Source organism: Anser brachyrhynchus (genome assembly GCF_964034855.1).
Source record: "Anser brachyrhynchus genome assembly, chromosome: 3".
NCBI lineage: Eukaryota > Metazoa > Chordata > Aves > Anseriformes > Anatidae > Anser > Anser brachyrhynchus.
This window is the reverse complement of record NC_137696.1, coordinates 118,870,958-118,880,855: the sequence shown is the minus strand read 5'-3', so window position 1 is coordinate 118,880,855 and position 9,898 is coordinate 118,870,958. Positions and strand designations below refer to the sequence as shown.

The following is a 9,898-nucleotide window of genomic DNA, read 5'->3' as shown; positions in this document are numbered from 1 at the left end:
AGTTGTAGTCCTAGCGCCCAGCCCCTGTAGGCGCCGCCCGCCGCGTCACAGGGCCCGGGCGGGCCGGGCCGGGGCGGAGAGGCGGAACGGAGGCCGGGACCAGAAGGCGGCCGCCGCTCGCTGCCGTCGGGGCCGTGCCGAGCCGCCGGGAGGGTGAGGTCGGTCGCCGGCCGCGGCGGGGAGGAGCGCGGCGGGCGGGCCGCTGAGGGAGGCGGGGGATATCGGTGCGGGCGGGCCCGCGCAGCGAGCGGCGGGGCGGGCGGCTGGTTTTGGGGAAGCGGCGCGGGCGGGCGGGTTTGGGCGCTCCCTTCGCCCCCTTCTCCCCGGCGCTGCCCCGTTTGGCCCCGCGGGGCTCCCCGCAGGCTCCTCGGCTCCTCAGAGGGGCAGGGAGCGGGAGCTGTGCCGCGCCGAGCAGCCCAGCCCGGCCTCCGCCGTGTCACGGGGCTGCGGCACGCCTCAGCACCCCGGGGTGCCGGGCGGTGCGGGTGCCACGGCCGCCGGGCCCGGTTTTCCTTTTCCAGGTGTCCTCGGGCGATGTGGAGCGGCTCCTCCGCCAGAAGGAACCGCCCAGGTGGCCCCGGAGCTGTAGGATCCCAGCCTGTCTTATGAGGCAAGTTGGCATCGCCCTTCTGTGTGCGAGGGTTGCCCAGCAGGGATGTGGCTCTCAGATTCCTTAAAAACGATCAAATCCCACTTTAATTTTTCCACAAGTGGCCGTTGCTTAAAAGAAGATTGAGATCAGTTGTTTTGGAGCTTAGAAGAGCCAGGCAGGTGATGGAGAAGGTGACTGGGAAGTACCTCAGGTGTGCTTTTACCACAAGGCAACATGCTTAAAGTTGTCCCTGACAGACTTTTACGATCAAATTGCATCAGTGCAATAGCAAAAGAGTATCAAATTCAAGGAGCACCTTCTTCCCCTCTGCAAGGTAACCCGCTTGAGTGCTGAGCTGTCATTTTTAGTTACAATTTTTCCTTAATAGCTGACATAAATCTCCTTTGTTGAAACTAAGCTGCTTATTATCTTGCACAGTGGACCTGGAGAACAATGGATCAGGGCTGTCTCTTCTACCACCCGGTTTGTGTTTGCAAGTTTACACTCACATTCTCCAAACTAAATTAACTCAATTCTTGTGGTTCTGTGGTCCGTGAACTCTATGAAACATTTCCACCATCATTGGACTGTGAAACTCAGAACTAGGCAGAGAGCTTCAGTAGTAGTAAGGTAATTATCTCCCTGGTGCGTAGCATCTCTCCTAAAAACATTCCCAAATTATACGGTCTTATTTTGCAACTTTCGTACTGAAATTAGCGAATTACTCAGTTTGTGATCCACTGTAAGCCAGACCTGTTTTTGCTATGCACCTATGCAGGCAGTTACGCTCAGAGAAGCTGTGGGTGCCCCATCCCTGGCAGTGCCCAAGGCCAGGCTGGATGGGATTTGGGCAGCCTGGGCTGGTGGGAGGTGTCCCTGCCCATGGCAGGGGGCTGGAATTAGGTGATCTTTAAGGTCCCTTCCAACCTAAACCATTCTTGATTTCCTGGAGAGATATTCATGCTTCTCCCCCCACACACACACACTTCCTTCCCGCCCCCCTTTACTATTTTTTGTGCTCGTAATTAACTTGATAAGGAGTCATCCTGATCATCATAACTGTATAATTTTAGTCTCTTAAGTCTGCTCTTCCAGTCCTTTTCTTCCAAGATGGGATCAGCAACAAATCGTTAATTAAAATCTGAAGTAGAGCCAGCTCCTTCATGTCGTGATAACCCTTCCAATTTGACTGTTGACTTTCTCATACACTTTCTTGTTTTTCATCTTTCCTACTAAAGCTGCAGCTCATTCTGTGCCATGACTTTGCAGCTGAGCGAAATCCTGTAGAGAATCTTAAACGAGGAGACCATCGATTCCTTTCAGTTAGCTTGTGTGCACAGAATAGGGATTGCTCGCAGCTCAAAAACTAGAAATGTGGGTAAAATTGTGAACCCCTTTGAAGTTTTGGTGCCTTGTGGATGTCCCAGAGACTTGGTTACAGCCTGCAGAGAATGACGATTGCTGTCAGTTTCCCATTCTCCCTCTTGAAGCTGTTACACAGTGTAGGGAACTGAGAAGCCTTCTGCTGAGGCATCAGGCAAATGATGTAACCCATTTGTCAAGAGTACTGGAACAAAGGTTTTCTGCGTTTTTAGTTCCTACCCATAAAACAGTAATTTCTATTTTGCTGGACACTATGAAAGGACATAATTCTGCAGCAATAACCAAACAATAAAACTGCCCCCAGAATTACTGTAGATAGGTAAAAACGCGTACATTTTGTATGAATATTCAGGTAAATATAAGTGCCAGTCTACAGACATAGTCAGCTGCCTGTTGCTTGCTGCTTTCATCCCTTGTACTCCGCAAACAGTAACAAGATGCTTTGGGGACTCTGATAAAAAGGCCCCAAAACATTTAGGAAAAGGGTTGGGAGGGAAGGGGAAGACTGCCCTAACTGCACTAGGGGATGTTGAAGCTGTGAGGTCACTGATATCCTCTCACAGTACTCACTCGCACATGCCTCAGGTAGATGGTTCTGTCCCCTACCTGTGTTCTAAGTTCTTTTAAATACTTTCTCAATAAATTTCCTCAGAAGAATCCGCTTTGATTCTAACTTGTTTCAAAATTGCATTTGCTCTTTTAGAGAGCTTTCTGGAATAACCAGGCAAATGCCTCATTCTAACCCACTTAATACAGGATCAGATTTATAGATAATACATTAATGCTCTGTCATACTTGTAAGAGATTACTTTATCTGATCACAAATGGGCCACAAAGCTGAGGGTGAGAGGTGACGTTTTGAAAATTCTTAATACTAAGTCATTCCAAAATACCCTGAGAAGCAGCAACCTGTCGATTAGAATGAAAGGACTGGTTTTGTGATGAAAATGCAGCAGACTAAGCCTGAATAAACAGCAAAACCTCTTTTAAAATTGCATTTCACTGGGGAAACATTACGAACAACAACAAAAGTTGAGTTGTGGACAAGCATTATGTGTGTGTTGGCTTCACTGAAAGGAGGAGTCGAGCGTTGGCAGGGCCATAAGCTGAATAATCCTACAGGTGTTTTCCTCTGTCCTCCACAATAATTTTTTCTTTCATTCTGATTTGTTTAGATGCCTCACATCAAAAAATCATGGAGCTAGGAAAGGCGAAGCTTCTGAGAACGGGCCTTAATGCCTTACACCAAGCGATTCACCCCGTGCACGGTATTGCCTGGACAGATGGGAAACAGGTCATCCTAACTTCTTTACACCTCCACAACGGAGAGCCAAAATTTGGTGACTCGAGCGTTGTTGGTCAGTTCGAACACGTTCACGGACTCTACTGGGGCCCGAGCCCCGCTGATGCCCCAGCCCTTCTTGCTGTTCAGCATAAGAAGCACATCACCGTGTGGCAGCTCTGTCTGAATGCCGCAGAGAGGAATAAGCTCCTGGTTTCTCAGATATGCGACATCAGCGAGCCGTTTCCAGTGCTCCCCCAAGGCTGCGTGTGGCATCCGAAGAAGGAGATCCTGGCCGTGCTCACTACGCGCGACGCCTCGGTCCTGCACTCCGTTCATCTCAACAGCTGTAGAGTGAAAGCCGACATCAAGGGCAGCGGGCTCATCCACTGCGCTTGTTGGACTAAGGAAGGCAATCGCTTAGTCGTCGGGGTGGGCAGTGCCCTTCATTCGTATATTTGGGATGAGGCTCAGAAAACGCTCCACGCTTGTTCCTTCTGCCCCATCTTCGATGTGGGAGGCTACATCTGCGCTGTAGAAGCCACTCTGAATTTCCAGGTTGCTGTTGCTACCGAGCTCCCTCTGGACAAGATCTGCGGCTTAAACGCAGGTGTTGCCTTTGAAGTTCCAGCGAGCGTCGAGACCGAATCCTTTGCCTCGCAGTCCAGCTTGGGTGGCGAGGAAGAGTTTTCCATGGACGGGGGCAAAAAGTCGCTGGACTCTGAGAAGCCTGTGTCTGCTCTTCCATCTCCCGTGGATCTAACTCACCTGCTTTCCAGCAAGCAGGGTGCCGATTCCAGTCCCCTGCTTCACCTGAGGCCCAAGGACTACCTAACGGGAAGCGGGCAGGACTCTTCACATCTCATTCTGGTGACTTTTGAGAGAAAGGTGACCTCTACCAAGAAAGTTAGCATCCCAGGCATTCTGGTTCCTGACATAATGGCTTTTGACCCCAAAACTCAAACCGTATCGGTCGCCTCCAATACCTGTAACGTTATTTTAGTCTATTCGCTGACTTCGTCCAATTTACCCAACATTCAGCAAATTCAGCTAGAAAAAAATGAAAAACCGAAGGGTTTGTGCTTCTTGACCAATAAACTGTTACTGATACTGGTTGGAAGACAGAAATTCACTGACCCCGCGTTTCTTCCGTCTTCAAGATCAGACAAATACATGATCCGGTTGATGATTAAGGAACTGATATTTGAAGTGGGTCCTTCATCTGCATCGGTTAATGGGAATTCCTGTTTTAATCTTTCAAACACACCTCATGATCTCCCTGCAGATGTTCACCCTCTTAGTCGTGGGCTCTTGATACCAGACCGTGCTGCCCCTCAGTCCCCTACCAGCAGGAGAAAGCTCATTGAAGAAATTAAGAGTCCTGCTTATGAGCAAAGCTCGTTGTTGAACATGAGCGACCTCAAAGAAAAAAAGGTGTCTTTGAGTTTCCCTCCAGCTGTTGAGGCTCTCGATGCTGAACCAGTAAATCGGTCAGTGGTGTTGTCTGCCACATCGCTGTCGTTTTCCAACAAGCCAACATCTCCTAAAAGGCAGACAGAGGGAGCTTCCAAAATACCAAATTCTTACAAGAATAACTTGTTAAGTGAAAAGGAAGCAAGTTACTTTTCAAAAAACGTAGAAAAACTCTCTGGTAACTTTACCGAATTGCAGCATCATGTCTGTGAGTTAACTGAGCTGCTAAAATCAGGGAAGAGAAATCTTCCCGTGTACCCATCCTCTCAGGAGCCCTCTTTTATTAACATCACCTACCAGGTAATTTTAATATTGGAAGCCTTCATGACCAAACCCGTTTACGGATGTCACGGTCTTTGTAAAGTACCGGTTGAAAGCTGTGGTCAGATTGTACGCGGGGAGGGCACCATTCTGCACATGTTTAGTACGCACAAATTCGGTACTGATGAGTCTGATAGGAGCCTTATCGTAGGGCTTTCCCTTTTAGATAGGTCCGGTTTCTTTTTGATGTCCTTCTTCCCCACTCTTCCTGCAACTGCATCTCCATTTTAAAGTTCTTTTATTTAAAAGTGTTTAATTTTGGGGAACATTCACCACTGCCTGTCCCCACCTCACGTTTGGGCTGAGCTCATTGGCTCCGACCCAAGCAGCCGTACCTAGTCCTGCTCTGCAGAAGCTGGTGAGAATCCAAAGAACCCGTGCGTGACAGTTCTGTTCCAGAATTAGAATCTTGTATCAGGGTCTAGGATGTTTTCCTCGGCGATTTCTGAAGCTTTTTGTGCAGGAATTCAGGCAGTGCAAAATAACTGTCTGTGGGAATTGCTGTGAGTCTCCTGCCCTTTTCCAAGAAGAACTATAATAATGGGGACCGAAACAAAAAAAATTGCTTTGTCTCTAGAGCAGAAGTCTTGCTAATTAGTATTGAGAGCACCATCTGAGAAGGAGAGAGACCATTAACGACAGAAAGATAATTCAATTAGCATAGCTTAAAGCGGCTTTAAAATCAAATTTCCGTTGAAAGACACTTTTCTTGGCTGAAAGGAGGTATTTCTAAATCTCATGCTAGAAGGTGTAAGTTATGTGATTATCAAATTGTGGCCCAAATCTGTTAGTTCTCTTCCAGAGGTGGTTTTAATAATTCTTAGTTGATATTTGTAGTAATTTAAGCTGCCATTTCCTTTCAATAACCACTAGTTTTGTGTCTTTATTGCTAAAAATAATTATTCTCAACTTCTGTAGCACCATACTCGTAGGTCCTAGATCATATTTCCTCACTCCATTTGCTGTTTTCCATTCTAAACATTTAATAATTATAATAACTCTGTGGGTTTTTTTTTTCCTAGCTCTCTTAAATCCTAATTATATGTGGGGCATTACTCCAAACAGTGGCCTTAGATATCGAAGTGAAAGTTTTCCTCAGCAAGGCTGCTCTCTCATTTTCCCGAGATGCTTATTTAGAGACCTTTTTATACTCGAGGTCACACAAATTTTGATTATGATTTTGTATTCAGATCTCTTTTAAAATATAGTTTGAAATTGAGTTACGTTTTAGCTTGTCTTGACGCTGCAAGAGCTAGAGGAGTTACACTTGCATGAGAATTTTTCATGAATTAAAGGCTCCAGATTTTGATTGGTGATGACTTGGGATAAGAAAATAATTCGATTTCTATGATTGAAGTTGGAAGGCCTGGCAGAGAATGGTGTGTTTTAACTTTAATCAGTGTATATTTGATTCAGAAATTTTTAGCAAGCAAACAGGGATCCTCGCCTTATGTGCTGAGCCCTGATCATTTCTCTACTGCCCAATTTATTAGGCGTATTTTACAAACCGTTGAGGAACCCCAAAGTACCCTAAATAAGCAGTGTCTGAGAGAGAGCAGTGGCACGTTTATCAGTGCAGGGATGGAGGAGCACGCGTGCATTTCCAGGCTCCACTCTTAACGTACATCTCTTTTGTGGGTGGATGGGTTTGTCTGCATGGAAGAGCATGGAAGAGGAGTCAGAATTCACCTTGTTTTTGTCGTGCCCCGGAGGTGGGACCAAGGCTTCTCTGGGAAGCGACGTGGCTGGGTGAATTTTATCCTACGCAAAGACAGAGTTTGTACATTTGGTAACAACCGACCTTCTGCAGACTTCAGAAATGCTTTGTTTGCCCCATGGGGGATAGTCTTTGCAGACACTTGGTGAGTTTTATGGCTTGGAGCCGTGATGATCAGAGGTGAGGCAGGCAGGCACTTCTGATGTGTTTGTCCATTTCTCGTCCCAGAAGTTTATGGACAGGATTTCTCACCAGTGAGGAGTGGATCACAGAGGGGGAAAGATGGAAAACTTGCTGCTTTACAAACCCCCCAGAGAAGTGTCCCTCGCAGGTGGTAGGATGAGGGTCAGATGTAGCCTGTTGTTTTCCTCAGTGGCAGTGTTCCTCTCCTGTGCTGACACACTGATTTAGCACACAGTTATTTGCTGCTGTCATTCACAGATCATCTCTTTTTGAGAGCTGAGCCTTGGAAGTGTGAATCTTGCAAATTGGTCTGAGTGAAAGTAGCATTTGACTTTCTGTAAGCGATGTAATTGAAGGCATAGCTGTGATTTTGTTTTGATGAATGTCACTTTGATATCTCTGCTTAAATGTACATCACTGTATCTAATGATTCTTTCTTGAATTTACAGAAGCAGCTTTCCAGGAATGATTCAGATGAAAGGCGATCCGTTATTCTTTGTGAGGGTAAACTTCGTCTAAGTATAGTCCAGCAGATATTCAACCTCTCTCTTGTAGAAATGCAGCACGGTACGTTGTAATTATCCAATCAAATAAACGCTTCAAACACACGCAGCATTCTCAGTGAGCAGTAGCAGTGCGCATCTGATCTGGAAAAAAAAAAAAGAGAAACAAATACTGAAAGGTTATTAATAAAAGCTCTTAGTTATAATGTAAAGATTCTTTCCAGTCTAGGCCTTGACTAAGAAGAATCTTTATGTTATAAAAAATGAGTAAACTTTAATGTACTGGTCCTTTTGTACCCCCCCTTTTCAAGCAGCTAGTTATACAGGAAAATTACCCTCACTTAGTATTTTATATGCATTTTCAGCTGTTCTAAATGGAGAAATCTGAGTAACCAGAAGGTTAGAGTTGGTGGTTTTAGTATACAGTTTTCTGTATTTTAATTTGTAGTTCCATTATCAGGTGTCCTTTAATAAATTTGATAGTTCTTTATAAACACAAAAGTAGTACTCTAAATTTTAGCAGTGTGGTTCACTCCAGTTCTTGCCGTGAAGGAAACTGCCTTCCTTCTTGCTGTGTGCTCCTCTGCTGCCATCCATTCTTCCCATGCACATCCTGTGTGCCTGTGCCTGCATCATTTCTAAGAGTCTCACTTCTGGCAAGGGCAGGAGACGTGCCTTGGGGATATGATCTCGTATTCCTACGTATATTCTCAGTACTGTGTTCCAGCTGCTCACCCACTGTGTCTGCTGTCTCACTGGAATTTTATTTTGAGCTATAGCACTTGAAGAACTTCACTTTCTGGATAGTACTGAGGAGGGCGTCCCCATTACCCGTGTTATTTAGACTTCTCATTGATAGCTTTAAATGTAAACTTTGCAGAATTGGTTACCCGTGAATAAGTAATCATGCAGACAACTGGCCTTATCAAACCTCAAAAGGAAACAGCGTTATAGTAGGTTTCTTGATTATTTTTACAAGTATGACTAGGTAAATGGGCACAACAGGAATGGTAGTTCCAAATTCCTGAATTGTATTGATTTTCAAGTTTGTTCCAAATGAGATATTAAGCCAAAAGATTAAAGGGTCGTGTGCTTTTAAGCTACAATCTTCTTACTTGTGACATGAAGTTACATAATGTAACTGCATAAACAGCTGGAAATGTTGCCCTGAACTCCCTCACACCCCCCCACCCCAAGCTTTATGTTATTACTTCATCGGCTTAACAGATACAGGTAGGAAAATATTCTGCTTTGTATCATTTGGTAAAAGTTGGTGCTTCTGAGTCAGCAAAGTATTTCAAATTGCAAAAATCATGCTAATGATGATGTGAAGTCAAATAGCCAATGGACCAGAGACACGAGGCTTGTACAATCCAGTACAATATTTCTTCCTCATGTTTATTGGAATTAATTATATCAAAATGACATAACAGAAGCTGTTTCTAAATTTTTTAAATTATATTAATTTGTCATTTAGTTCAATCTGCTTCGTACAGTATCTGCACAGCTTAAGCACTGTAAAGTAGTCTATGAAGACCTAATTAAAAATAAGTCTGGGTGCTTATGAGTTCTGCTCATAATTCAATTCCTCTTCCTTATTTAAAGTGTGCATTTATTATGGTCACGTCTGCTAGTGGGAGAACTGGTCAGGGGGCTCACTTTTGCACGGTTGTTAACTGTCCTTTAGTTTTGTATCTCCCCGTGCCTTTTTTTTTGCCAGAAAAACTGCTGTAAACTTACAGGAGCATTTAATTTTAGAAGAAATGTGTTTTATACCTTCAACGTGCCTACCTACAGAGGAGTTTGCAAACAAGTGTGTGTCTGCCTTTGCAGGTTCGTCCTGGATTGTTCTCACAGCGGACAGCGAGGGCTTTGTGCCGTTGATGTTTACGTCCATGCAGGAGGTAGTCGTAAGGGATGCCAGCGCAAAAGGCTACAGTGCCCGTTCTTCCAAAACGCTGGACATCATCAGTTCTACAGAAGGCTGCAGACCCGCTTCTTCTGAAAGCCTGGATATCACGAGTTCTTTGGAAGTCCTCAGAGACTGTTCCTCCAAGGCTTTAGACAGCAGCGGTCCTTCGGAACAAGCCAGCAGTAAAATGTAACGTTGGATGGTGGGTTTGTAATGCTTGTCGTATGGTAGGAGACACTGTATGGACTGCAAATTCTAAGTAATGGTCTGTCTCAAACCTCGGTTGGATTTCTGTCACTTTTGTTGATATCGTTGTAAATTATTTATTTGGTCCTTGGAAACATTAGCTTTTTTTTTTTTATACACTGAGACATTTTCTAAATATGCCTCTTGCATATACCAGGTATTTGTATCAGTGCTTGAAAGTACAAGGGCTAACAAGCTCCAGAGCTGAAGTTAGCACCTCGGTCTTTGGTATCTTGGTGGTTTTAGATGATAGAAAAGTTGCATAATAAAGACATCCTTGAAAACA

At 45.0% G+C, this 9,898-nt stretch overlaps 1 protein-coding gene across 4 annotated transcripts; it reads left to right on the top strand.

The window, feature by feature from the left end:
- On the top strand, nt 1–9,898 carry WDCP (WD repeat and coiled coil containing). 4 transcript variants are annotated; one of them, XM_080588572.1, is made up of 5 exons: nt 1–158; nt 522–610; nt 3,151–5,030; nt 7,401–7,518; nt 9,288–9,898. In XM_080588572.1, the coding sequence occupies exons 3-5, from the start codon at nt 3,171–3,173 to the stop codon at nt 9,557–9,559; spliced, it is 2,250 nt and encodes a 749-aa protein (XP_080444698.1). In that variant the 5' UTR covers nt 1–158; nt 522–610; nt 3,151–3,170; the 3' UTR covers nt 9,560–9,898. The 4 variants fall into 4 exon arrangements, with proteins under 4 accessions (XP_080444698.1, XP_080444699.1, XP_080444700.1 ...); XM_080588573.1 differs by having other exon boundaries at nt 7–153; XM_080588575.1 differs by lacking the exons at nt 1–158; nt 522–610 and adding exons at nt 637–926; nt 1,031–1,222.

Coding starts and splice junctions, on each gene's coding strand:
- WDCP (XM_080588572.1), top strand. CDS start 3,171: ATGGAGCTAGGAAAGGCGAAGCTTCTGAGAACGGGCCTTAATGCCTTA. Junction 5,031..7,400: donor TTATTAACATCACCTACCAG/GTAATTTTAATA, acceptor TTGAATTTACAG/AAGCAGCTTTCCAGGAATGA. Junction 7,519..9,287: donor TCTTGTAGAAATGCAGCACG/GTACGTTGTAAT, acceptor CTGCCTTTGCAG/GTTCGTCCTGGATTGTTCTC.